Source organism: Lepisma saccharinum, chromosome 10 (assembly GCF_977018435.1).
Source record: "Lepisma saccharinum chromosome 10, izLepSacc3.1, whole genome shotgun sequence".
Lineage (NCBI taxonomy): Eukaryota > Metazoa > Arthropoda > Insecta > Zygentoma > Lepismatidae > Lepisma > Lepisma saccharinum.
The window spans coordinates 18,066,696-18,090,725 of record NC_139238.1 but is presented as its reverse complement, the minus strand read 5'-3'; the positions used below and the strand labels follow the sequence as shown (position 1 = coordinate 18,090,725).

At 37.1% G+C, this 24,030-nt stretch overlaps 2 protein-coding genes across 3 annotated transcripts in view; one reads left to right on the top strand and one right to left on the bottom strand.

Annotated features, from left to right (window-relative positions):
• Positions 1-24,030, bottom strand: part of clos (closca) — a 152,256-nt gene that overhangs the window by 105,233 nt on the left and 22,993 nt on the right. For both annotated transcript variants that reach the window (XM_083129614.1, XM_083129615.1), the window contains exons 2-6: positions 22,838-23,021; positions 22,345-22,491; positions 6,484-6,665; positions 4,725-4,948; positions 2,996-3,210 (exon numbers count right to left, since the gene is read on the bottom strand). In XM_083129614.1, coding sequence (XP_082985740.1) covers positions 2,996-3,210; positions 4,725-4,948; positions 6,484-6,665; positions 22,345-22,491; positions 22,838-23,000 — 931 coding nt within the window. In that variant the 5' untranslated portion in view covers positions 23,001-23,021. The remainder of the gene's footprint in view (positions 1-2,995; positions 3,211-4,724; positions 4,949-6,483; positions 6,666-22,344; positions 22,492-22,837; positions 23,022-24,030) is intronic.
• LOC145993803 (RWD domain-containing protein 2A) lies at positions 14,381-23,151 on the top strand. Its single transcript, XM_083129616.1, has 3 exons — positions 14,381-14,792; positions 20,478-20,900; positions 22,008-23,151. Exons 1-3 carry the CDS (start codon positions 14,514-14,516, stop codon positions 22,254-22,256), a joined length of 951 nt encoding a protein of 316 aa, XP_082985742.1. The 5' UTR covers positions 14,381-14,513; the 3' UTR covers positions 22,257-23,151.

The window sequence follows — 24,030 nt, the reverse complement described above, 5'->3', positions numbered from 1 at the left end:
AAATAGATTCGAGCTTCTCTTGAATATGTTCCATTGTGCTGATAATAGTAAACAAAAGAGAGGGGACCAACTGCATAAAATCCAAGGACTCATTGATATGATAGTGCACAATTTTCAAACTGTAGCGATTCCTGAGGAAAGCATGTGTATTGACGAGAGCCATTTAAGGGACGACTTGTGTTCAGGCAGTACCTAAGAAACAAGCAGCATCCATATGGTATAACAATTTTTAAGTTGAGCGTTCGCGATTATTATACCTAGCACTATAAAGTGTATGCAGGAAAAGAATCAATCGTAGGAAAGTCTGTTGCTTCCAAAGTGGTTTTTGATCTTAGTGAGCAATATTTTGACTTCGGTCGTACATTGTACGTTGACAATTGGTACTCTAGTGTAGAACTAGCACAGGAGTTGAATTCATGAGGAACGCATCTGGTTGGTACATTGAGATCAAACAGAAAGTTAAATCCAAAAGACGTTACGAAGAAAAAGCTGAAGAAAGGTGAAATTTGTGCGCAACAGAACGACAGGAATGTTGTGGTGCTGAAATGGAAAGACAGATGGGATGTTTTGATGATCCCACAAAACACACTGATGAGATGAAAGTAGTGAATGTGAGAGGAAAGAAGTTACTAAACCAGAGGCTGTAATTCATTACAACAAAGGAAAAATGCTTATAGACTTAAGTGATCAAATGAATGCTTATTCGAGTCCTCTTCGACGTTCCATCAAGTGGTATCGAAAGATAGCACTTGATCTTCTTCTGGGAACATGCACTGTTAACGCACACACTATCTATAAGGCTGTTACTGGTAAAAGTATCAAAATAACTGAATTCAAAGAAATTATTGTGAAGAAACTTGTCCACATATGTACCTCACCAACATCACCCAGTATTCCAATTAGTAATACTTCAAAACATGAGCTTCAAAATCTTGGGAAACTGGCTAGGTGTCCTGGTTGCTACAAGAAAAAAGTAGCCGCAGTAGGTCGTACAGCCACGCAAAAAAATGCGAGGAAAACAAATTTGAAGTGTATTGCATGTGAGATGACAATGTGCAAAAAGTGTTTTTTTTTTTTTTTAGAAGCACGCTAGTTCTGCAAAATAAGGATAGTGAGATTTTATTTAGAGAAACTTTAGTACACAGATTCATGCACAAATATTTGACAGATTTTTTCCCTCTGTTTAACAGTTTCATTATCCATCATATACATAATTCTATGTGGTCCTCTTTTCAATACTTATTGTAAAAGAGTACAACATGGATAAATAAATAAATAATTTGTCTAATTTCTTTTATAAAATTATGAAAGAGTAGCATAAGTATAAAAGGATATAAAATAGTAGCATAAGTAAACAATAGATTATAAGATATGTATTCTGAACAATAATTGCTTGTAGTCTTTCTGTATTAATGTGAATTTGAATAAAAAAGGTTATATTGTGCAGGACTTAAGTCAGTTCCTAATAAAAATGTGAGACACAGAAATGGGTCTCATGGCCCTCGGATCAAAATTCTCTTCTCCAGGCCACGATACCCAAAACTGGGTCTCAAATTTAAATTGAATTTTCAACGGTTTTTTGGCTTGTTTTGAAATTTCTTGTGCTTCACAGATCTAATGACACCAACTCAGGCATGGCGTGCATGTAACCGGTGTTACCGCAGGTAACAGCAAAATGTAAAGAAATTTAAAAGTTTTTTCCTCAATAAAATAACATTGTTAAATAAGTTAACAGACAGCATTGCAGTTGAGTGTATATTGCAGAGGACATTTTTTCTGCAGCCGACAAAAGTGAAGAGACAGGCCGTTCCGCTACCCCCAAAAGGCAACAGGAGGAAAGGGCGCCAATGCAAGGGAACAGCGGGGAAAGACTTGAGAAGGCAAGTGTGCTAGGGGGTTATTCATATGCCTGTTTAGGGACCCTGTTGCCGCTGCGGCCTACCGGAACAGCAAGTGTTGTCACATTGGATTTCCAGAAAAGAACTAAATCCTGCCTAAAATGGAATACTATTTCTCTGGAGCAACAAGAGCTAGACTGCAAAGCCAAAGCTGGATTTAACTACAACTGACACTGTTTAGTAATAGACGAAAAGATAAGTACTTGATGCGATTCGTGATTTGGACAAACCTTGCTCCAAAAAACTAAGTTGGCAACAGTAGTACGTACATCTGGACTTCCTCCCACCGCTGGAGGATGGGAATTCTGTCGTCTGCTCAAAGCAGAAACGTCAAACTGACCCAAATGTGTGGTTCTTCTTCCCCTTTCCACCTCTTTGCAAAGAAACAGAGATGGTTGACAAGGCTCGACTAATACTACTATTCACTGGATTCTCGCGGTAACTCTCTCATGAGTGGTAGTTCTTTCTAGGAGTGATTGTCGCTAAATAAATCATTGAGCGGATTAAAAAAAAATCCAGATCAAAGGCATTTGGGGGGGGGGGGGGGCAGGTTGGAGATAACATCTGATGGCCGGTAACATTTTTGAAAAAGTCACGCCACGCCACTGCACCAACTTGATCGATTTTCACAAATTGTTTTTGCTTGGCCTCACGATGTCATTCACACAATCTGGCCTTGGCAGTCAACGCGTTAATACAATATATAGACCTTGGGAGTATAACGTCGCAGTGAATAAATGGATGTCTAAACACTGCAGGCAAAAGTGACAACATCGCTTTTCAGAAAAACAGGTGGTGGCTCAAAACCAGATGTGTGTCCGGTCGGCTTCCTTTGGGGTTGTGTCAAAGATACCGAACTGGCGCTGCATAGAAGACTAGCACTATAATGACCTGAAGGTAAATTATGTTGAAAAATAATTTCGAAATTATAAATTTGTTCTTTCATAGTTAGGTTGAGAACTTTTCAGACCACTCTCGTAATTACTAGTTTACCATCTGTTTGTAATTCTCATAATACTGCTCATTATCTTCAGTACATCTGTGTGTGTCAAATCATGAAATGAATAAGCAATAATGTTTTCATGGACACTACTCACCTCGATTATTTTCATGGTTTGCTACCGCCAAGTATGTAGTGCTGCCAATTTTAAAAGGAGTTATGGATTTGGCATTGTAAGTTTTTATTGCTGAAATCAAGTCAAAATGCTGACCAAGCCATCTATAAATGAGGCTATCCGCTTCAAATACCATGTTTCCATTTTGGTTGATCTTGGACATCGCAACTGCCAGAAAGATCTGGTTTATATCTTCCCTGTAAAGAAAAATCAAGCATTGAGATTGAGTACAAATTTTACATTAAAACAAATTCAATATTATAATCTTGATGGATCCTTAAGTCAGAATTTTCCATCAGAGGTGTAAGTTCCCATTTAGGGGGGTTGTAAGAGTACATTTAGAGCCAAAATTACCAAAATTTGAGCCTTCGTGAAACTTTTTATGGAGTGTTGGAGAGGTGTGGATGAATCGCTGCTTCTGCTTTCAGTTGTGCCATGGGTTTATTATTATATCAATCTTTACACTAATTTTTATTCCCTCCTTGTCTTTTGTTCTTTGATTTTTTTAAAAAATTTTAACTACTTTGCCACTTGTGTTGAATCACAACTATTAGGATAAATTATTATTAAATTGATGAAAAGATACTCAGAAATACTCATACCAAGGCCATGATTCTTATCCAGAACCATTGGTAGCAAGATCAAATGGCAAGTCTATCTATCGACACACTCAGCGACAGAGATTGGTTATACCCTGCTGTGGCTGTAACTAAATCCAACGAATGCATAAATTTGACTAAAATTTAATTGCAAAATATCATTACATTGCCAAATATTTCTAGGTTTTAATTTTTTGTCAGAAAACCTGAGAAATTCACCAAAATATTGTTCATATGTAATGTGATAAAATCAGACTTGTTAAAGATGATTGAATTATTGTAAATTTAAACCAGACTTAATTGAGAATTATTTTTGGGGCTTAAATTTGTAGTCTTAGCTTATGAAGGCAATTTATGATTTATATTTCTTCTTTCTCAATTTATCACCTTGTTGCAAAAATATATGATTTGAATCTAGTTTTTTCTTAAATTTGGTTTCATAGAATGTTTTGCTATAACATCCTTTCAGAATTATTTGCATATGGTTCGAGTTGAATGTTTAACAGCTTTCAGTTCTAAAATCATCTCATGTGTATTTCACTGTGCCACACATTCTTGATCTTGTCCATAATTGAGATGAAATCAGCACCATGCCCCAGCCATCTTTACTCTCCAAACCTGAAACCAGCCATCCCAGGAATTGAACCTGTGTATCCATCATGAGCAGCAGATGCTCTACCATTGATGGACCAGCGTGGCTCTCTTTAAATCCCAGTCATAGTCGTAGGTTTCCATGACCGAGTTACGCTACTCATCTGTAGCTCCCAAATTTCCTCAAAATGATGGGTGGCAGGCCACCAGTCCCATACACTGGCCAAAATCTCAGAAGAAAAGTTGTTAGGCTTCCCCCTAGGAGACTCGAACCAGGGCACATTCCATACCCCGAGCCCAAAGCCTGATGCCTTAGACCACATGGTCATGGTGTAGGACTTACTAGTGTTAGTATATAATTATATTTTATAATTCTCATTCTCCCAACTTATTTCTGAAATAAAAATTAAACATCAGTAATAAAAAAATAATTTTAGACCAACCTTCATGAAGTAATTTGCAAGTTAGGGGTTGCAATTTAAAGCCTCCGAGATGATTAATAAACTTTTCTGAAAACTTACCACACAACGATATCTGTTGGATATTCTGTGTTCAAAGTCTGAACCCTCTCTAAAATCTGGTCACCATCTACAAACTTGTACACAACGGATCCTTCCAAGGGCTGTCCATTCTGTCCTGCATTGTATTCAGCTGCCACTAGAAATGTTGTTCCTTTTATATTGAAAGTTTCCAAGTCCACTCCTCCAATAACTGGTATAGATGTCAGGTATTGAAACTTGCCATCCTAAGAAAATAAAAATGAGTGATGACTGTTGTTCAATCAAACCTTAGAAGTTAAGACTTGAGTTTTATTCCCTTAATCTTTACACTTTTATATATATAAAAATTATAGAAAATTAATTTTATATTTGTGTATGTGCTGATTTAAATTTACTTTTGAATCAATCCTATGGCATAGACCGGCATGAGCATCTTGGGCCCACAGTCCCTCCTGAAATTTTGCAAATTATACTCTTCTATCATGGAATTTTTACAGAACAGCCAATTCTTATGAATTTTGGGGTACTGAATTTAAAAATGACTAACTGTTGCTGGTTGCTTTTACTTGTTTTATTGTTATGCAAGAGAACATACTGAAACTAAAGCTAAACTGGTATCACTGACAACAAATCGCTATGGGTATCTGAAAGTATCTGTTTGAATTATTTACCAACACCAGCCAATACTTTTCCAGCATTTTCGACTTTCACAGGCTCCGCAAAAATGCCACACATCTCTCTTGCAGAGTCTAATTATCCCGAAAACTATGAAAAATTCAAGGTTTCAATTTATTTTGCAACAATAGTGTGTGAAAAACTATTTTGTGACTACATAACAGGAATTTTAATATTCTGATGTAATTTTAGAATATTTTGAAGCTGATACTTTTAATTTGAATGCAACTAATATTAATAAATAGTTTGAACAACTTTTAATGTTTACAATTTTTAAGCATCGGTGAGATTTGATAAAGAGTATTAGAATCCATATGGGTATCAGCTCAGCCCTAACAAACCAAACCTGAAAACATGTCTTATATCAGTGGTTCTCAATCTTTACGAGATCGTGGTCTGGTAAATGCTTCATTTATGCGATATAATTCTCAGTGAGTATAGGTCATGTTTTCTCTGGTGTATTAAATGTGATTGGATTTCATAATTTTTATTATTACCTCAATTTCCAACTTATTTATGTTATGTATAACTACTGACGTTTTCCATGCCTATGTACTTGGTATTTTGGAAATAAACCATTATTATTAATATCTTGTAGTTTCCTCAGGCCAATATCATTAAATTAATGTGATAAGTGCTGTCTAATTGATATGATGCATTTTGAACACCGAAATATTCCAATTACTTGAACTTAATTGGATTTTGATGATTGTAGGAGAAAAATTGTTTCAGGTGAACATCTCGAGGCCCAGTATACTTGATGCCATGGCCCAGTTGAGGAACACTGTCTCGTATGTAGGAACTTTATTTTTTGCAATCATGATAATACCAAAGAATTAATTGTTCCCAGAATTTGCTTTGCTGGAACCTTCTGGAGCAAGACAGTCAATCTCTCGTTGCACTTAGCAGCAAAAACAGTCATTTTTTATGATCAGTGAAGATAAAAACAATATATGGAGTGCTGTAAACTGCAGCCATGAGAAAGACTAACCCTCGGTACTTATTTTTTTTCTTTTCATAAGACAAAGAACTGGGTGAACAATTGTTATAGTTTTCGCAGTAGGAAGAAATTGAGACTGCCACAAATCCAAGAGTGAACACTTACTTGCAGCAAATACAGAACCATTTCACTTGCAGGTTCACTGGATGGAGTCTTGCCATTATTTTCCAAAGCAGCTGCATACCACAGTCTCTGTCCATTCTGAAAAACTGGGAAAACAACCAGATCCTTTGGGAAATTTGTTGGTATGTTAAACTTCTCCTCAATGGCATTCAGTACGTACACACCTAAAAGAAAAGAAAATGTCAGCCCAGCATGACACATGCACTTCACCAGGATGCACTTGGGGTAATATTACAAACAAGCAAAACTCCAAATTGTAGTTGTTTTAAACCATGGTAAACACCTTCATTGATTAAACTAATTTTATTAAGTTTGAACTTTATTATTGCAAATGAAACAAAGACTTTCAGCTGATTCAAGGTCGTAACAGTATATGGTTGTTTTTCTTGTATGTATATGCATTGCTTACATTGTAGAATTAAGTCTACAGTTATTAAGCTTAAAAACAGTTTTTCATTGTGTTGTGTTTAAAAACTGTTTTTATGCTTGTAATAACCGTAGACAGTCGGTAATGTGTCTGACTACCATGCTAAAGGTCCTGGGTTCGATCCCCAGCCGGTTCAAATCTGGGAACTTTTCTAACATTGGAAGTGGACCCGGCGCCCACCCAGCACCAAATGACATTGGTACATGGGGGAAAGGGGGTAAAGGTGGTCAGGGGCGTGATGCTGTGGCCCTTGAAAGCAATGAATTATGGTGTTCTTTGTGGTTTAATTTGTAGTGTGGGCATTTCTAAGAATGTTTTGGCTTTCGATACACAACTGATGATGCTTTCCGGACTTAGGTTTTAAATCATTGTTCAGTCAGTAGGGTACCTAAATAATATGCTTGAGATTCATGTTATGGAGGTGATCAACTTTTCCATCTGTTTCTTATAGCTCTGGGGTTCACCTTGGTTCTCATCAGTTCACCCTAGGAGAGTTACAGTTTGTGCAAGCATGGTGCTGGTCATGCAACCTCCACTATGATAGAGATCAAGAATATGAGGAACCCTACCTCCACACCTCTCAATGCCCCTTCATGGAATGGTGCAAATACAAAGGTGGTGATTACTTTTTACCAACCTGCTGGCTGATATTGCTATGGATGACAGATTAATAATGCTGTCCTGTTTTGTAATGATTATAGGCAGTAATTTATCCACATACCCATATTTTTTTCACAAAGATCCAATTTATGATCATTTTGGCTCTAAATTTAAATTTACACTCCCTGCCCCCATTACAATGTTGTTCTGGTTGTTTTGAGATCGGTGCAGGCCCGTAGCTAGAACTGACCTCCAGGGGTGGGGGGCTCATGGGTTATCAGGGGGGGGGGGGCTTTGTAAAGCAAGTCCATTTTTCAAAAGTTTAATAGTATTAAATGAAGGTAAATTATGTATGCCGGGGGTCATTAAGTTAATTTAAAATATAAAATTTAGAAATATCATACAAATACTACAGTTTTTTATTCTAAAACATCTCTTGAGGTGCTAATGACTGCCACTGACATCATTTGATGATACAGATATTTATATCATACATATTAAAATGTACAATATTCACTTCAATCATAGTGCCTACCTTACATTCCACCCCCGGCCAAAGCAATAAAACATGGGATCTGTTGACATTTGACGCAGATGCGGAAGGAATGTGGATAATGACAAAGTCACAGATTTTTGCGAAACAGGAGGCTGCAACAGGGGCAGGGAAGGTACAGATAAAGAAGGCTTTGTATGAAAGAACTTTCTTAAGTCTAGAGAATCTTCTAAACTCTTGCCGCTGCTTAGACTTCTGCTCAAACAAGATGAATGAACGAAGTTGTGAACAAAATAATATATTCTGTCTACATTTTCACTCTTCATCTCAAACAAATTAAAATACAAAATAGTTTTACCTAATGTCAAGGGGGCTGAACCCCCCCTGCCCCTGCCTGGCTATGGGCCTGAATCGGTGGCATGTCTAGTTATTTTGTAATTGGTTATCTTATATCACACCCTTTTGTACCAGCTTCTCTTTTAAAAAATAAGTATATGTTATGTTGCATGGTAACAGTTTCATATATCGGAAACACATTTCTTCATTTTTACAGAAGAAACTACTTATGGAAATGAGTTTCTCTAAGGTTTACAACGTTCGCCGAGGTATTTTCTTTCATCGTGGAATCTATTTGACCGGGAAATCATGTATTTTTCAAGAGAAATATCTCACCGACGCACAATTGCCATTGCTTTCCCTACGTGAACCAGATGCTGCATATGTTTGATGGCGTAACCCCCAGTGAGTGTTTCCAGCCCCCCTTTTTTTTAACTATGTTTGCCTAACCTAACCAAACCTAACCTTATCGGAATGGTTCGTGGGGCTGTCAGCTACCCGTGCATAATGTACAATTTGCACACGTGACGAACACGATAGTAGGTATTTTCGGTGAATAAGGTTGGAAACACTGCATACCCACTACGGTAGTCAAGTTTTGCCCGCCATATTGTGTATTATAAGGTAGCGAAAAAAGGAATAACAAAACTTACTCTCTATGTGAAAAATTGTGCTTGTTTTCATGTGAAAAGCATAATGGCACCTTGAACTTTGTTCCACAATACACAATTGGTAAGTACAAACCATGCGAAACACAAAATATCCGATTTTAATGTGTCTCCGATCTATGAAACTGGTACCTAAAATGCAGTCTGAGTGTTTCCATCGAGCGTCGAGCACAGGATCCCTTGATTACAAGGAGACAGCTGTAGTAGACGCGATCAGGGTGGGCCTGCCAACTTATGGATAGCGCTGATTGAATTGCTTTATTTTGCTTCGCTTTAGCATAACTTTTGGCTAATCGCGAAGATGAGAATGAGTGATCATATAATGAAATTGATGAAGGGACTCTCGCAAACACCACCCATGCCGAGATTTGAAGAACGAACCCCCTACGTGGTCGCGCTTTGTGATAAACACACAGCCACGGAGATTGGCTTTATGGATAGCGATAATAGTGTCAGACATTGGCAATGAGTGGTGATATAATTGATGTTTTATTACATCGAAATCCTGGCCAAAGGTGGCTTATACAAGCGTTTCTGAATATTTGAATTTCATTCCCTTGTCAAAAGTTGAATAAAGAATGCCATCATTCGTTTTACATTTGTGCACGAAGGTATACATAATGCATATTTCAAGAAAAAAAAATGTTAAATCCGAAAAACTCATTTGTTTCTATGAAAGAATAACACTAATGAAAAATTGAGCATACACAAAAATGAAATACAACTGGTGTGCTACTATTTCAATATGCCTTCCCTCCAGAACACGCCCATCAGCAAAATTTTCCAGTCAATGAAGCCCGAAACTACGAGTCCGTACCAAGGAATATAGAAGTATTTTAGGAAGAGCATTCCGAGACACGGAGCTCTCCCATTGGCCAGAAGCCGCAACGAGCTCTGACGTGACCAAGGGGATCTGTCAAGGGGCGAGGCTCGCGTAGCAATGGAAGCTTACGGGAAATATTTTCATTTTTAATTGTCCATATCTTGGTTCTATTAACAATTTGAGGCAGAGTAATAAGCAAAACGCAAGGAATAAGACCTAGGCAATAATATGAAGAAGTTTACAGCACGCAATTACAATAAATGGCGTTATACAAATCAAACAAAAAGTAATCACGACTATCCTCTTATATCGCCCCTACATTGAAATCTCAAGTTGCGTATGGGTAAATAAATACAATTTTACGTATTAAATATTTCGCTACCACACCAATACTTATTATCCTTCATACCTTCAAATTTTCACAGATGTTTGTTATTAATAATTTGTTCATTATAATTTATATATCTAGTAGGCCTATACATAGGATGTCGCTGTCGCTGTTGTTATATGACGTCGCTTTTCTACGTTTTTAGGGTAACCGCAACAATAAAAATGAATGATGAAATGATAAATTTGATGGGAGCGTAGGCTAGATGAGTGTGGCAAGCACTGGCGTACGCAGGGGGGGGGCTTCAGGGGCTGCAGCCAACCGAAATTCTTAGAAAATAAAAAAATCAAATGAAGACAGTAATGAATTAAAAAAAAAACAACTTTAAAATGACCCCCAATAACTATTTTTGTGTTTGAATAACTTTTAAAACGAAGGATTAAAATGGTAATTGGAGCTCGTATCTAATGAAAATAGAACAGCGACAACGGGATATCAGCGAAATTGATTTTCGGCTATACATTCTATGAACCAATCTCATTCTGTTCAGTAAAGGTTAGATTCATGGCACTGAACCCGCGTACAATTTGAATTGAATTAACATAATCCTTGAGTGAGGTGGAAATGGGTTTTGGATATTTTTTTTGTAGATGTGAAAATCTTTAACTAGTGATGCACACATGCTTTCGCTTACATTAAAGTTTACACTATGGTAAATTGCAGAAATATTCTACCTAAACTGATTTGTGTTTAAAAAACCGTAACATCAAAATATGTTTTTTTAGAAATTAATAAATAAATAATAAATGGATAAAATGCAATGTCGTGGGAAAGCGTAATCCCTTAATAAATTCAAGAAAACTCGTGCCAGCTCGATGGCGAATCTGGTCAACCGCGTGTTCGACTTTGAATCCCATCACTGAAGTTCCCGACTTCACTTCACGTCGTGGGCATTTATGTTCTTTGTGCCTGCCCTTTCATCAATTTTATGTGATCAACACTCATCGCCGCGATTAACCAAAAGTGGTAAAAAAGCGACGTCAAATAACAAATACATGAACAATAGGCCTGGCTTCTGTCTTGGTTTAGCAATGTGATTTGTTAATCACTATACGGTGGAGGCCGAGGCGGAAATAAATATCAGTAAGAATAAAAATTCATTACAACTTACCCTTCCTGGAGACTTATGATTTTGAAGACGATGCTACCCACTGTCGTCTTTTTTTCGCTGCACTTGCTTCCATGGACTTGAGTTTCATTAGTTTATTCAAATGTCGAATTCTAATAAAAGTTCTTGTTCTGACATACAGGGAAATAATCTTTTCGTTAACTTCAGGAAATTTTGACTGAAGTACTGTCTTTAAGAGTGTCCATAACTTTATGTTGCTTGGAAACAGTTGACCCATGGAAGGATGCAAACACAATCTCAAATTGAATAACTTTTTCCATATCCAAACCACTACGTGCCTCCACCGGGTACCGAACCGGAATCCCTCGATTATAAGGCGCTGACGTCACCACTATGCCATCGGGGTGGCCCTCAAAATAGAAATAGATGTGGTGCCAGATTCCTTAAAGCCCCAATTGGTACACTCTGCAACAGCACAAGAATGTTTACGTTTGGCACGCTTATTCATGGTACAGACACCGAATAAACGTAATACGACCTAAAATTACTGGCTTTAATATTCAAGACAAACAGCACAAGCACTTCTGTAAACGAATACGTGATCGCTACTACTGGACCTGCAGATTTTTCTGACATCTGGGAGAAATCTGTGCCTCGAAGTTGGCTTATACCGAACAATGAAAGCCATGTCGCTTTCGGAAACTGGAAGAAATTACTTTCCATTTGAATGTTCCCAACTGCAGGTATGAACCCCCTCGGTGTACGTCAAATCGTCTATCGTATATCCCTTACCTGGAGGAATCGCTAGCGTAACGCTCTATGGACTCAGAAGCGAACCTTGGTTGAGGCATGGGTGTGTATCATTGTGTGTCTTATCTATTTCATCTTTCATTTTCATTTCATTGCCCTAGTTTGCTCTATATGTCAAAAAGCGACGTGAAATAATAAAACAGATTGATTGAATTGGCGTTTTAAGTCCAGTTTATGTACATTGAAGCTAATTGTACCTACAGTTTAAAGTGGGATCCGAACAACTACGTGCCTCCACCGGGTACCGAATCCGGGATCCCTCGATTATAAGACGATGACGCCACCACTACGCCATCCGGGAGGCCCTCAAAATAGAAATAGATGAGAACGTTAATTGGTTCAGTAACGATCTCGCTACCCAGCGAAGGTTTAAGGCTCGAGTCCCGCCTGGACATTGTGTCCCTTTGCGGGTGTCCATCAATTTCCTCTATTCGTTACTCATCCTCGCCTTCCAATTAGGTAAAAGTTACAGGAAAGCAACCCAAATATAAGAAAAAAATATTTGCCTTGTAATGACGCAATTTGACAAGGACGACGGCAAGATATTTTCACAGGAGAGGCAGAAGTGCTCAAAGAGGGAAAGGTTTTGGAATGTTATCTCTAGTTAAGAAAATCCTCTTAAAGAAAATTCCCCCACTAGGATAAATTGCATAGACATCCTCCACCCACTGCATTTTGTCTATGATTTTGCAATATACTCGAACTTATTATGTTATGCAGCAGTAACTTCAATTAATTCTTGTCAACAATAAGTCGCCCCTGCAAAGAAGTTGCTGAAATTCTACTGCTGGAAATTTTTAAGATACAACACTACCTGAATATATGTACAATATATTGACATAATTTGATGCATGTTTCTTCCGTATCAAAAAAAAAAAAACAACTACGTGTTAAATAAAAATTAAATAAGAAGGATACTGTTATAGACATTCGTATTATTGAAACTGATGGCAATATTTGCATTCATACGGCTTAGACGTTTATTATTGCGTAACTGTAACTTCATAATAATAATAGTTTTATTCACACGCACACAACACCGAAATTTTGGAGCTTCCTGTGGATGCAACTCGACAGGACTCATACCACTGCATTTACATACTAGTGACTAGCGAGGCTCTGGCGTCTGGACTCGTGGCCATTATAATCCTTGGTGGGGCTCGTATTGTGTTGTCCTTACATGTTTATGATTGTCCCTTCATCCGCCTCATCTTATCACGATTCATCCTCATCTTCGCGATTAGCCAGAAGTAGCAGAAAAACGAAATAATAATAAATCAATATGTATGTATGTGTCGTTCATTTAAAGACGAATTTCTACTGGGTTGATCGCTACTATGAGGATGAATGATGAACTAATGAGTGGAGAATGGGACAAACATTGCTACATGCCTTACTATGGTTCAAACTGGGGCCTCTGGCTTCCTAAAGCGTTATGCTGTCATGGAGACCCGTTATATACATGTAGAGGGACTTAGTTAATTCTTTCCGTTCAATCTTACTCTCTCGATCCTGTTGCAGTTATGTCCATGCTATAATTAATTAAGTTAGTAAACTATTTGCATGAAAATATGCGCACGAGACTCTACTCCCACCCCCCTCCAGCACACACAGGCATTTCAAATTGTTTCACTTTACGATTTTTCGGGTGTTCTCTATTGTGCTCGTCTCAAGATGAGACTCTCATCTAATAATCATTTAACTTCATTGCTGTGTCTCGTAATCATGGGGTCGATACCCGGTGAAGGCACATGGTGGTTCGGATTCCACTTTAACATGTAGGTCCAGTCCCGATTAGCCTTACTGTGCATAAAGTGGACTTAAAACACCAAATCAACCAATCAACCAACCAACCAACTTTATTGCTGCGTGTAGAAGTGTAGACAAATAGTGTTAAAGAACCAAAGACATTGATTCCCTTTTTGCTGAATTCAGCATGAATTTGTTTGTTTGCCATCCTCAGTTAACTTGAGAAGGTACGGGAAAGTAGTGAAGAAGAACTACATGTTATAAACATTGCTTCCCAAGAGTTATAATCGCCTCCATGAGGCGATAAACTTGTATGATTTTACATGTTATTAAGCGGCCCGCAGCTGAGGGATCCCCTTTTTGACGTCACTCTAGCAGAAGACCTTCACGTGCCGCCGTAGCGCGGGAAGCCGGAATAGCACCCCCTGAGTCCGTACTACGCTAGCAGACGACGTCTACGCTCGGGTGTTTTCGTTCCCGCAATTCTTTGCGCATCGTATTTTGCAACATGGCTCAGGTTGTCAACAAATCCACGTGGTAGTTCGACACGTACATGGCAGCAGTGAAGAACAAACGGGCTTTTGCAGCACAGCTAGTGCTTTGATGCAACGCTTAAATTAGTGAAAGTTAAATTCTAGTTATAATAATCATGATGTCGTGTACATATGATGTCGAAGACAATGAATTTTTGGATTTCAAAGAACTTGAGCAACAAATAACTCAGTTTGTAGATCGAAGTGAGTTAACCGAGATGTTTCGCATGCAATTGACAGAAGTTGAAATGCTACAATCAATGTTTTCCAATCCAGGAGAATTTTGCATCGATGATCCTAGTGTTATTGCAGACATGAATGATTACATAGACGAGAAATTTGGAGTGTGCCCAGTTCAACTTGATTTTACAATCAACTTAGTTTTAAATAATAAGGTAAGTACTCTGTCAAACCATTTTTGCGTTAGTTACTTGTAGAATTCAACGTTTTTAAATCGATACCTTGCACGTAGATAAGTGAAAGCTTTCACATAAGATACAGTGTGCTGTACGAAATTGTCGAAACGAAAGTACGATAGTTTTTACTTTCAGCATTCTTTGTATTTATTTCCTTTGTATACCTTTCCAATTTCGTAACATTTCTCAGGGATAGAATCAAGCTACTATATCGTACATTGTAATTCCGATATAATTCTTATCGAAATTGTGGTTTAACGGTATATATGAAAGATTTTAAGCGACTTGAATGACTTTTCATTCTAGTAAACTTGTGATGACCTTGAATGTTCATTTGTTTATACTTCATAAATGCACTTACATTCTAAGTAGTTTATCTGAATTTTGAACGTTCTCGATACATTTACGCATTAAAGGCAGTTTATAATGCATCTTATATTTCATGGAAGTTGTTTACAAGTATCACCAATAAATCTCCAAAATGATACTTGCACTGACTACAAGGCCAAGCTTTTGTTTGAGTCAACATTTTCAGGTAGTCTAATCTAACTCGTGCTGTTAGTTTAAACAGAATCTGAGATATTACTGCACAATGGAGTGCATGGTATTGCAGGTTATAGTTATAAAATGAAAAAGCACAAGGGGGTCACATTTCAGAAACCCAAGATTAGTAAATTCGCTGATTTGGCTTTAACCTTAGTATTTTTTTCTTTGTGCACACAAAGCCTAGTGGGATATTTTAGTACTTAAAAAAGATATTTATACATTTTCATTGGCAAGTGCAAGGCAGATGTTTTCAACTACTCTCCACGATTTACATAATCAGCCCTGCACATCTTATTTCTACATTGATACAATGTTCAAGTTCTATATCTTGTCACCTTTCTTTATTGTTTGGTGCAGACTATTCTCATCACTTGACCAAACATCAATTTTAAATTAAAATTACCAAACTGAATAACAGAGATTGAGAAAAAGTAGCACGTGTATAGCATTATAGTTACACGGTATTGTATTTATTAATGATCACAACAGCAGTGTTTAACTTTGGGTGAATATTGGGGAGGCAGGCAGAACATGAACCTCAGATTTCAGGTATAAACGTTTAAATAAAGTACCCTGAACAGGTAGTATGGTATAGTGAAAAAACCTTTCACTCATTTATTTCCTAATTATTTACATTTCTACTTACCTGTTATGCATAGCGGAACATTTCTGAACATGGGATTTTGCTTTTTTCACTGAAAAAAAGGGTAATTTTTCACATTACAAGTATTTATTGTTCGTTGCTAATTCGCTTTCGTTACACACAATATGGCAGGCAAATCTTGACTCACATTGTCTATCGTCAGCTGATATGCAGTGTTTCCAAACTCATTAACCGAAAAATGCCACACAAACTATTCACAGGTTTTTAAGCGAAAATTTATCCACAAACTATTCACGGAAGGTTAGGTTAGGCAAACAGAAAATTAATTTGAAAAAAAAAATGCTCGCACGTCATCTTGTAATGAATGCACGGAACATTTGATTCATGTTGTAGACTGTAATGGTGGCAAGAGCTATCGTGCATCAGAAATATATTAATGTCGAAAATACATGATTTACCGACCAAATAAGTTGAATGAAGGGAGAAATCACTTCCCTGAGCTTCCAAAAGTCTACAGAAACTTAGTTCCGTAAGTAGTTTCTCCTATAAATTTGAAGAAATGTGTTTTCACTATACCATACTGTTACCCCTGAACATGTGAATTTTAATAAGCATGGAGATTTGGAAAGGGGGGGGGGGGGTGCTCCCTTGCCCCTGTTGAGTTAATGCCTGTGGATCACAGGAAAGGGTATTTTCAAATTTATGTTATACACAGTAGTTGAAATGATAATTTATCACAATATTCTACATTTGAAGAAATGATATTTGAACTTAGGGTATATGTAGCATGTTACACTGATTGCTCTACCATGGAGGCTGATAATACCATTTTAAGTTACAGTATTTAATATTTTATGGAAGTCTGAGTTCATATACAGCAATCACTTTTTTGTCACTATGTGGCTACCCAGTTGCCTTTCTACACCTATCTCTGTAGTTAGGAATTGCGGAATGCAGACAGAAGCACTTTACTTCCAACTCTGCTACAATGGTTCAAGGGCCATAATTTCAGGCAGTATAGTGTATTACCTGTAGAGACTGATAGGGCATTGTTTTCCCTCTATGCCCTTTCATTTTATCCAATTAATTTGAAGGAGAGATTTCTGTGGACATGATACACCTGCAGTATTGCCACCATAAGTTTTACATATTGCATTTATGCATAATTGCACGATGCAGTCATGTGGTTCAAAGTTTTTATTTATGAAATGGTAGTGTTATTTGTAGACACAAAATGCTTGTGCACCAGGAGTCCTTGGTTCTAATTCCAGTCTGTGGGTGGGTGCTCTTTGTTAGTGTAGTTTCATCATGTCACTCATTCTCATCTTCACAGTTACCAAAAGTGGCAGAAAAGCAAAACAAAATATACCAAATCAACCAATGAACAAAATACTTGAAAATGTTATGATTTTCTTCATTTTTCTCGTGTGAAAGATATAAGTTAGTAAAAGCAAGAATCTCTGTTACCAGTTTTAGTAATATTTATTATTATATGGACATCTTGTCTGCAAGTGCTACACAATACAGTTGGGACAAGCATACAATAAGAAATGTGTGTGTGCGCATTTTCCACTGAAGATAAATTATTATTGCAGAAATTACACAAAATATGTTGTCATCAGGCTCATAGCCAGAATTTTATTGGGGGATGTATCATCCCTTATCAACAAAGGTGTCCCCAGGAATATTTGTAGAGGGGGGCAGGCCTTTGATAAAACTTGATTAGTAGAAATAATAATTATTACCACGGTTATAATTGTCATTTTGCAATAATGACTATTACAAGTTATTAAAAGTAAGCAAATTTTAATCCAAATACATTATTATTATAATTATATAAATGGAGGGACTTTGCTACTTAACCCACCATATGAGTGATATTATTTTTTTTATTTTGTACAGTTAGTGTACTGAAATTCATAGTTATTGTATTTTGTTCAAAAAAGACTAAACATTTTACTCATAAAGTTTATATTGTGTGACCTCTCACAAAGAAAACTATAAATTTTGGGAAGTTTATGTTGTGTGACCTCTCACAAAGAAAACTATAAATTTTGGGAACTTTGGATCCATTTATTCTTTGGATTAAATTGTAAAGTATAAAGATATAAGCAGGTTGCTCTATTATACACTAAACTTTTTTTGATCTATTGTTTAATCTTGCTAAGGAAGTTAAATTAATTACCGCTATAGGTACACTATTTAAATTATATATTTGGGGGGGGGGACTTCAGCCCCTTAGCCCGCCCCCTGGTTACGTGCCTGCTTGTCATCCATCAACTGTTACTCCAAGTGTCAAATATCTTATGTTGTTTTTTATATATGTGCGCGCATGTATGATGTACAGTCTACATCAAGTTGCAACCAAGGTTAAACCTTTTGACATTCTTATATTTATTACATATTTTGAATTTTCATGTGTTAATTGTGTTTTGTGCGTGAGTTTCTCTCAGAATAGAGCACTGTAATTTGTGGCTCATGATACCTTCTCAATTTAGCCACTATTGAATTACCTTTTAACATTCGATACACAGAAACCTTCTTTTGCATGTAATTTTTAAAGCTGAACGTACACGATGAAATGAACCATGAACAACACATTGAATTCCATTCCTAAAGAAAGTGACATCAGGGTACATGTCATGTTTTCTCGAATTTGTGATTAACATTCGAGAATTTCTAATTAGGAATAGTTATAAATAAAAGCATCTACAATAGACACAGTGTATCAGATTACATTTATAATACTGAGAAAATACTAGCCACAGTGGTCTGTCGGCAGGGCGCCTGATTGCCACGTGGGAGACCTGGTTCGATTTCCAGGATGGGTGATGTACGGTCGAATTTTTTCCAACCTTGTTCCCACACAAAACGGCTCTGGGTCTCACCCAGCTTCAAATAAATCGGTACCTGGGTGTAAAGGCAGCCAGAGCATGGTACTGATCACATCACCACCAACATGGCTGATAGAATGTGTGGGCCCTTACACCCACTTCCCCTAAATATACTTCATGGGTTAGTGCAAAGGGCACGGGGAACTTCTACTTTTTATAAGAAGCAATGTAGGTTATTTCTTTGGAGTTTCTTATACGTCTAGCTAAGTCTTCCTTTGGAAAGAAAAGTATTATCTTCGTTACCTCTAATCTATTATTTCTTTTTCTTGCCATACACACACCCACCTTTTCGTAAAATGTGGAATTGTTAAGTTTTTCTTTGCCCCGTTTGAACAGCAATTTAATTGTGTACACACAGAATTAAGAGCATTAGGAACTAATTTGTCAATGTACTGTTCAGCATGTCAGTATTATAACCATGATGCAATTTGTTTCACTTTTTATATGCACGTTTAATTTTAACTTTAGTAACTTTTATTTGCAATGGTGCATGAATAAAATTTACTCACACACCAAGACCTGAAGATCTACAAGTTGTACAATATACAAACCCATGTGGCGTGTGCAAGGCATAGCCAGTTTTTTTTCGTGAGGGGCTTTGATAATATCAAGAATCTAGTGTGTGGGAAAGCTCTGAAGGAAAATAGTACTGATGTAACAATTCATAAAACACTGCATTTGCAGAATATTATTGAACACATTAAACTCACATGGCAGAAAACTAATTTTCATTGTGTTTTTCAAAGATTAAGCCTGAAAAGTCACCCATAGGTCAAACGGGAGTTTCACTTCTTTCCTGAACATGAAAACGGAAGCCAATTGACAAAATGTTAATGCCATTTTAGTTCAACAATCCCAGAATCTATTACGAGTGGCTACTTTCGTTTCTGTAAAAATTGTCTTAATATGACAAAATTTCGGGAGGAACTCTGAACTTTTCGTGGGGGCCAGTGGCATAGTGAAGTTTTCTGTGCCCCCTCCTGCCCAAAGTAATATGTTTGGGGTCTTTGATGCCAGTGCGGTGGACAGATTTACATAGTTAACAATTGTAGGAGCAGGGAGAGGAGGACATTGGCTGGGCAGCTGCTAGGCCATTCGTGGGGGAGCTCCCCTCTTCAACCCTCCACTCCTCATCCATCCCTTTAACACTCATTCAAGTGAAGTGTTCTTTCAGAATTATTGAGCCCATGGTAGAAATAGGTCCTGCGCCGTGACTGTTCCCTCTCAAGTGTCATGCTTTGGGCTCCAGGTATGGGACACACACAGATTTGAGTCCCCTGGGAGAAGCTTAACAACTACTTTCCTGAGATTTTGGCCTGTGTATGGGACCGGTGGCCACCCACCATCGTGAGGAAATTGAGAAGCTATGAATGAGTAGCGCAATGTGGTCAACTGGGGGGTTCATCGTGCTGACCACACGTCACCCCCATAACTGGCGAGTGTAGCTGTCAGTAGGTAGGCCCTACCTCTCACGGGCTGTTGAGCCTCAGGTTATCATAGTAGAAATAGAGGCATGTGGGTATATCAAAAGTTACACAGAATACATTCCTTATATTGCACACACACACTAGTTTCTTAATCTTTATTTTTTCTATAACAAACTTTATCTTTTTGTTACAGGTGAAGTTAGAAGTTTGTGTCAATCTTCCCCATGACTATCCTGCCAATGAACCAGATATATTTATACGTTCTGATAAATTAAGTCGTAATCAACAGCATAGTTTAAATAAGGATTTAGCTGATTTTGTAACATCCCTTGACCGTGGTGAAATTTGCATTGGTTCAGTTGTTGGTTGGCTTCAGGAGAATGCATTGAACTATGTGAAGATTGAGGAGCCTGTTGCTAAGAATGAAGAACAGACAAAAGATGGTTATTTTGCTCGCTATTGGATCTATTCCCATCACATCTACAGCAAATCAAAGAGGAGGGAAATTCTGGATCTTGCCCACGAGTATGAAGTCACTGGGTTTTGTTTGCCAGGGAAGCCTGGGATTATTTGTGCTGAAGGAACAGCCAACAATTGCAGTGAATGGTGGCACAAGGTAGGTGGACATTCTATTATAACTTATTAAATATATTTATATATACCAAACACTAACCTGTTACAAAATTTCACTTCTGGAAAGTTCTGCAATATTAATTTTTTTTACCATTTTTTGTGATTATAATGCCAAAACAGATTTATATACTTCCTGATGGACGAATCGTTATATTTCCAGGGGTTTTGGCTAAATGATATCCCACTTCCATTGAAATGTTTCCATGTTGCCTACATAATCACACAACAAAATGCACAATATTTTATGTAGCCAAAACATGCAAAATAGGTGCGGTGCGTAAGTATATGAGAATATTACTGAAGTATGTAACAAAAAGTATACTAATTTACTTTCTCAATGTTTTCATTTTAAGAATTACCAAATGACCTTGAAAACGTTGATGCTTGTGATAATTTATAGAGCTGCGGTGGTCTCGTTGGTAGGGTGTCTGACTGCCATGTGGGAGACCCAGGTTCAATTCCCAGGGTGGATGATCTGGTATAGGTGTAGTATGTCTCCACATTGGAAGAATGTAGGTGTGATATGTGTGTATGTTTCAAGTTCTTTATTTGTGTATGTTTTCTGAACTATGAATTTACTTTCTTGTTAACCACGTTAGGTAAGGTTAGGTAAAGGAAACATACAAAAAGAAACAAGATGTGTACATTTCCTTTACGCATACATCAATTGTGGGACAATAATTATTACTTTCTTTCACTTCAGATCCAAGAAATGTAATATAAACGTAGTTGAGCTCTCTCATCTAAAAAAAGGACTTCTCCTATATGAAGAAATTAGAATGCTCGTTAATGTCGTCGCAGAGCAAGCTGTCCTTTTTCCCACAATTGACGCATGCGTTCAGGAGATGCCTCTGACATTCTCCACAGAGATGGAGGAGGGGGGGGGGCTCATGCACTCCCTTCTAGACCTCCATGTACACCTTTGAGGCAATTAGCAACCTCTGCTCCAGCACTAGAACAATTTAATTCATTAAAAATAACTACGGCGCAAGAGTAAAAAACTGATGGAAATAATAATATGCAATTTGCCTGATAATACATGCACATCCTACTGTACACATACATACTTTAATTACATACTTTTTTTCAGGTGAAATGCATGAATTGGAAGAAGATCATGTGCAAGAAAAGGGAATCATTTCCTTTTGAAGGAGAGGATGTGTCGCCACACCGAAAGTTTGACACATTTCAAGAGGTCTCTTTCGACAGTGGCAAGACAAAATCCAGGGAATGTCACATGAACATGGGTGACCTATTCAGGTATCTGCAACTACATGGCTGTGGATACGTATTCAAGGATTATTTTGGCGTTGACGGACGAGTTAGCTCAAATCACTGAATAATGACATCGGCCTACTTTTTCCCTTTACAGTACCCACATATAAAAACTAAATAAATGAATAAAGATAATTAGCATTTGTACTTACCAATGGGATCACGTGTGATTGAAGTCAAATTGTAGTCTTCAAGTCCTCGTCTAGACATGTGGTGGGATTGGAAAGCATGTACATGTTTGATTTGTTGAACGTAAGCTTCAAGCCTGTGGTTAATTTGTTGCATTAATTTATCATTGCCTGCAAACAATAAAAGAGACCTAGTCAATTAAATTATTTTTATTTTGTTTTACGAAAAGGAAACCTAAATTGTTGTTTACTGTATATGTAAAGAATTTGTTTTGACTGATAGCGAAGATGCAGATTAAAATTAGGAAGTGAAGTTGTTTACTTTTGTAATGAATTTTTCCATTTATGGTTGGAAGATTCTTTTTTTACATTTGTTGAATTTTGGACGTCAGTGTTTTGGATGGTGATGTAAAAGTTATTCATGTATGAAGTTAAGAATTCCTGTTTGTGGCATAGTCTATTGAAAAATGTGTGGTTATCAAAATTACAATTTAGGCAATGTGGAAAGACAACTTACCTGTTGTATTGTGTGTTTCAATTTCTCTGTCAAAAGTGTCCACAAGAAAGCTTGTGGTTTGTTCCAGTAAAGTGTCTAAAGATATAGATGCTCCTGCATGGCCCGGTGGTGTTCTCCACAAGAGAACCACAATAGCACCAGCCAAATACTGTTGAATGCTCATTATGTTTGGAGACCAGAGTATCTGAAATGAACGAAAGTTCAGTCATATGCACAAATTACTTTGGAAGCTTTTTTTTTTATATAGACATGTACATTTTTCACATGTTTTTTTGTATTCTATGTTGGTTTTTATTAAAATAATTGTAATTTTATTTCTTGCATTAATTTGTTATTTTCCCTTCTAATTATGTAATGTGTTTATATCCTCAAGGCAATATCTGCCTTTAGTTTATTACATGCCAAAGATATTCAGGGAGTCTACGGACCGAGGATTCCTTGAATTGTGCCGAGTTATTTGTTTCCATTATGCAGAAAATGACCAGAATGTACTACATGAAAGTGAGGTTCACATCTGGTATAACCCATCCAGGAAGTTTTAGTTTCATTAACACACTCAACAAACATTTCCATAGTAGGTTCATATATACAGTATCAGAAACAGAAAAATGTATATTTACCTATTTTTTTAAATTTACATTAAGGGGCCTTTACTACTAGAAAAAGCCTTCCATATGGTTCCAAAAACCATACAAGCCATTTAATGCGTAAAAAAAATAATTAAATTTTGAAAAATCGGATTTAAATAAAAACATCAAAAATTATTTTTTTTTTAAATAAAAATAATCATTTTTATCCACCCTGGCTTCATGTAAGGTTTAGATTTTGGCAGATAAGTGTATGGGTGGTCACTTCTTTTCGGGGGGGGGGGGAGATACTATTTATTCTTTCCTTAATGAATGGCTTCATATTGTGTGGATGTCTCGAGGGTATTTGAGTAGTTGCAGATTTCAAGGAGAAGGTGCCACTTTAAACTAGCAATTAGCCTTAACTATATTTTTTTCAGTTTTAGACAACTCAGGATAGGGGTTCGTTTAATTTTGGAGGTAACAGAAATATTTTAGATGTCCCACAAGGAGAGTCTCCTTAACTCGTAATTTAGTTTTCGATGTAGTTTAGTGTAAAATGTTAATACAAATTACTTCTTCGTATAAGATTTTATTTTTCTCCTTGAATTTGTGGAAAATTTGACT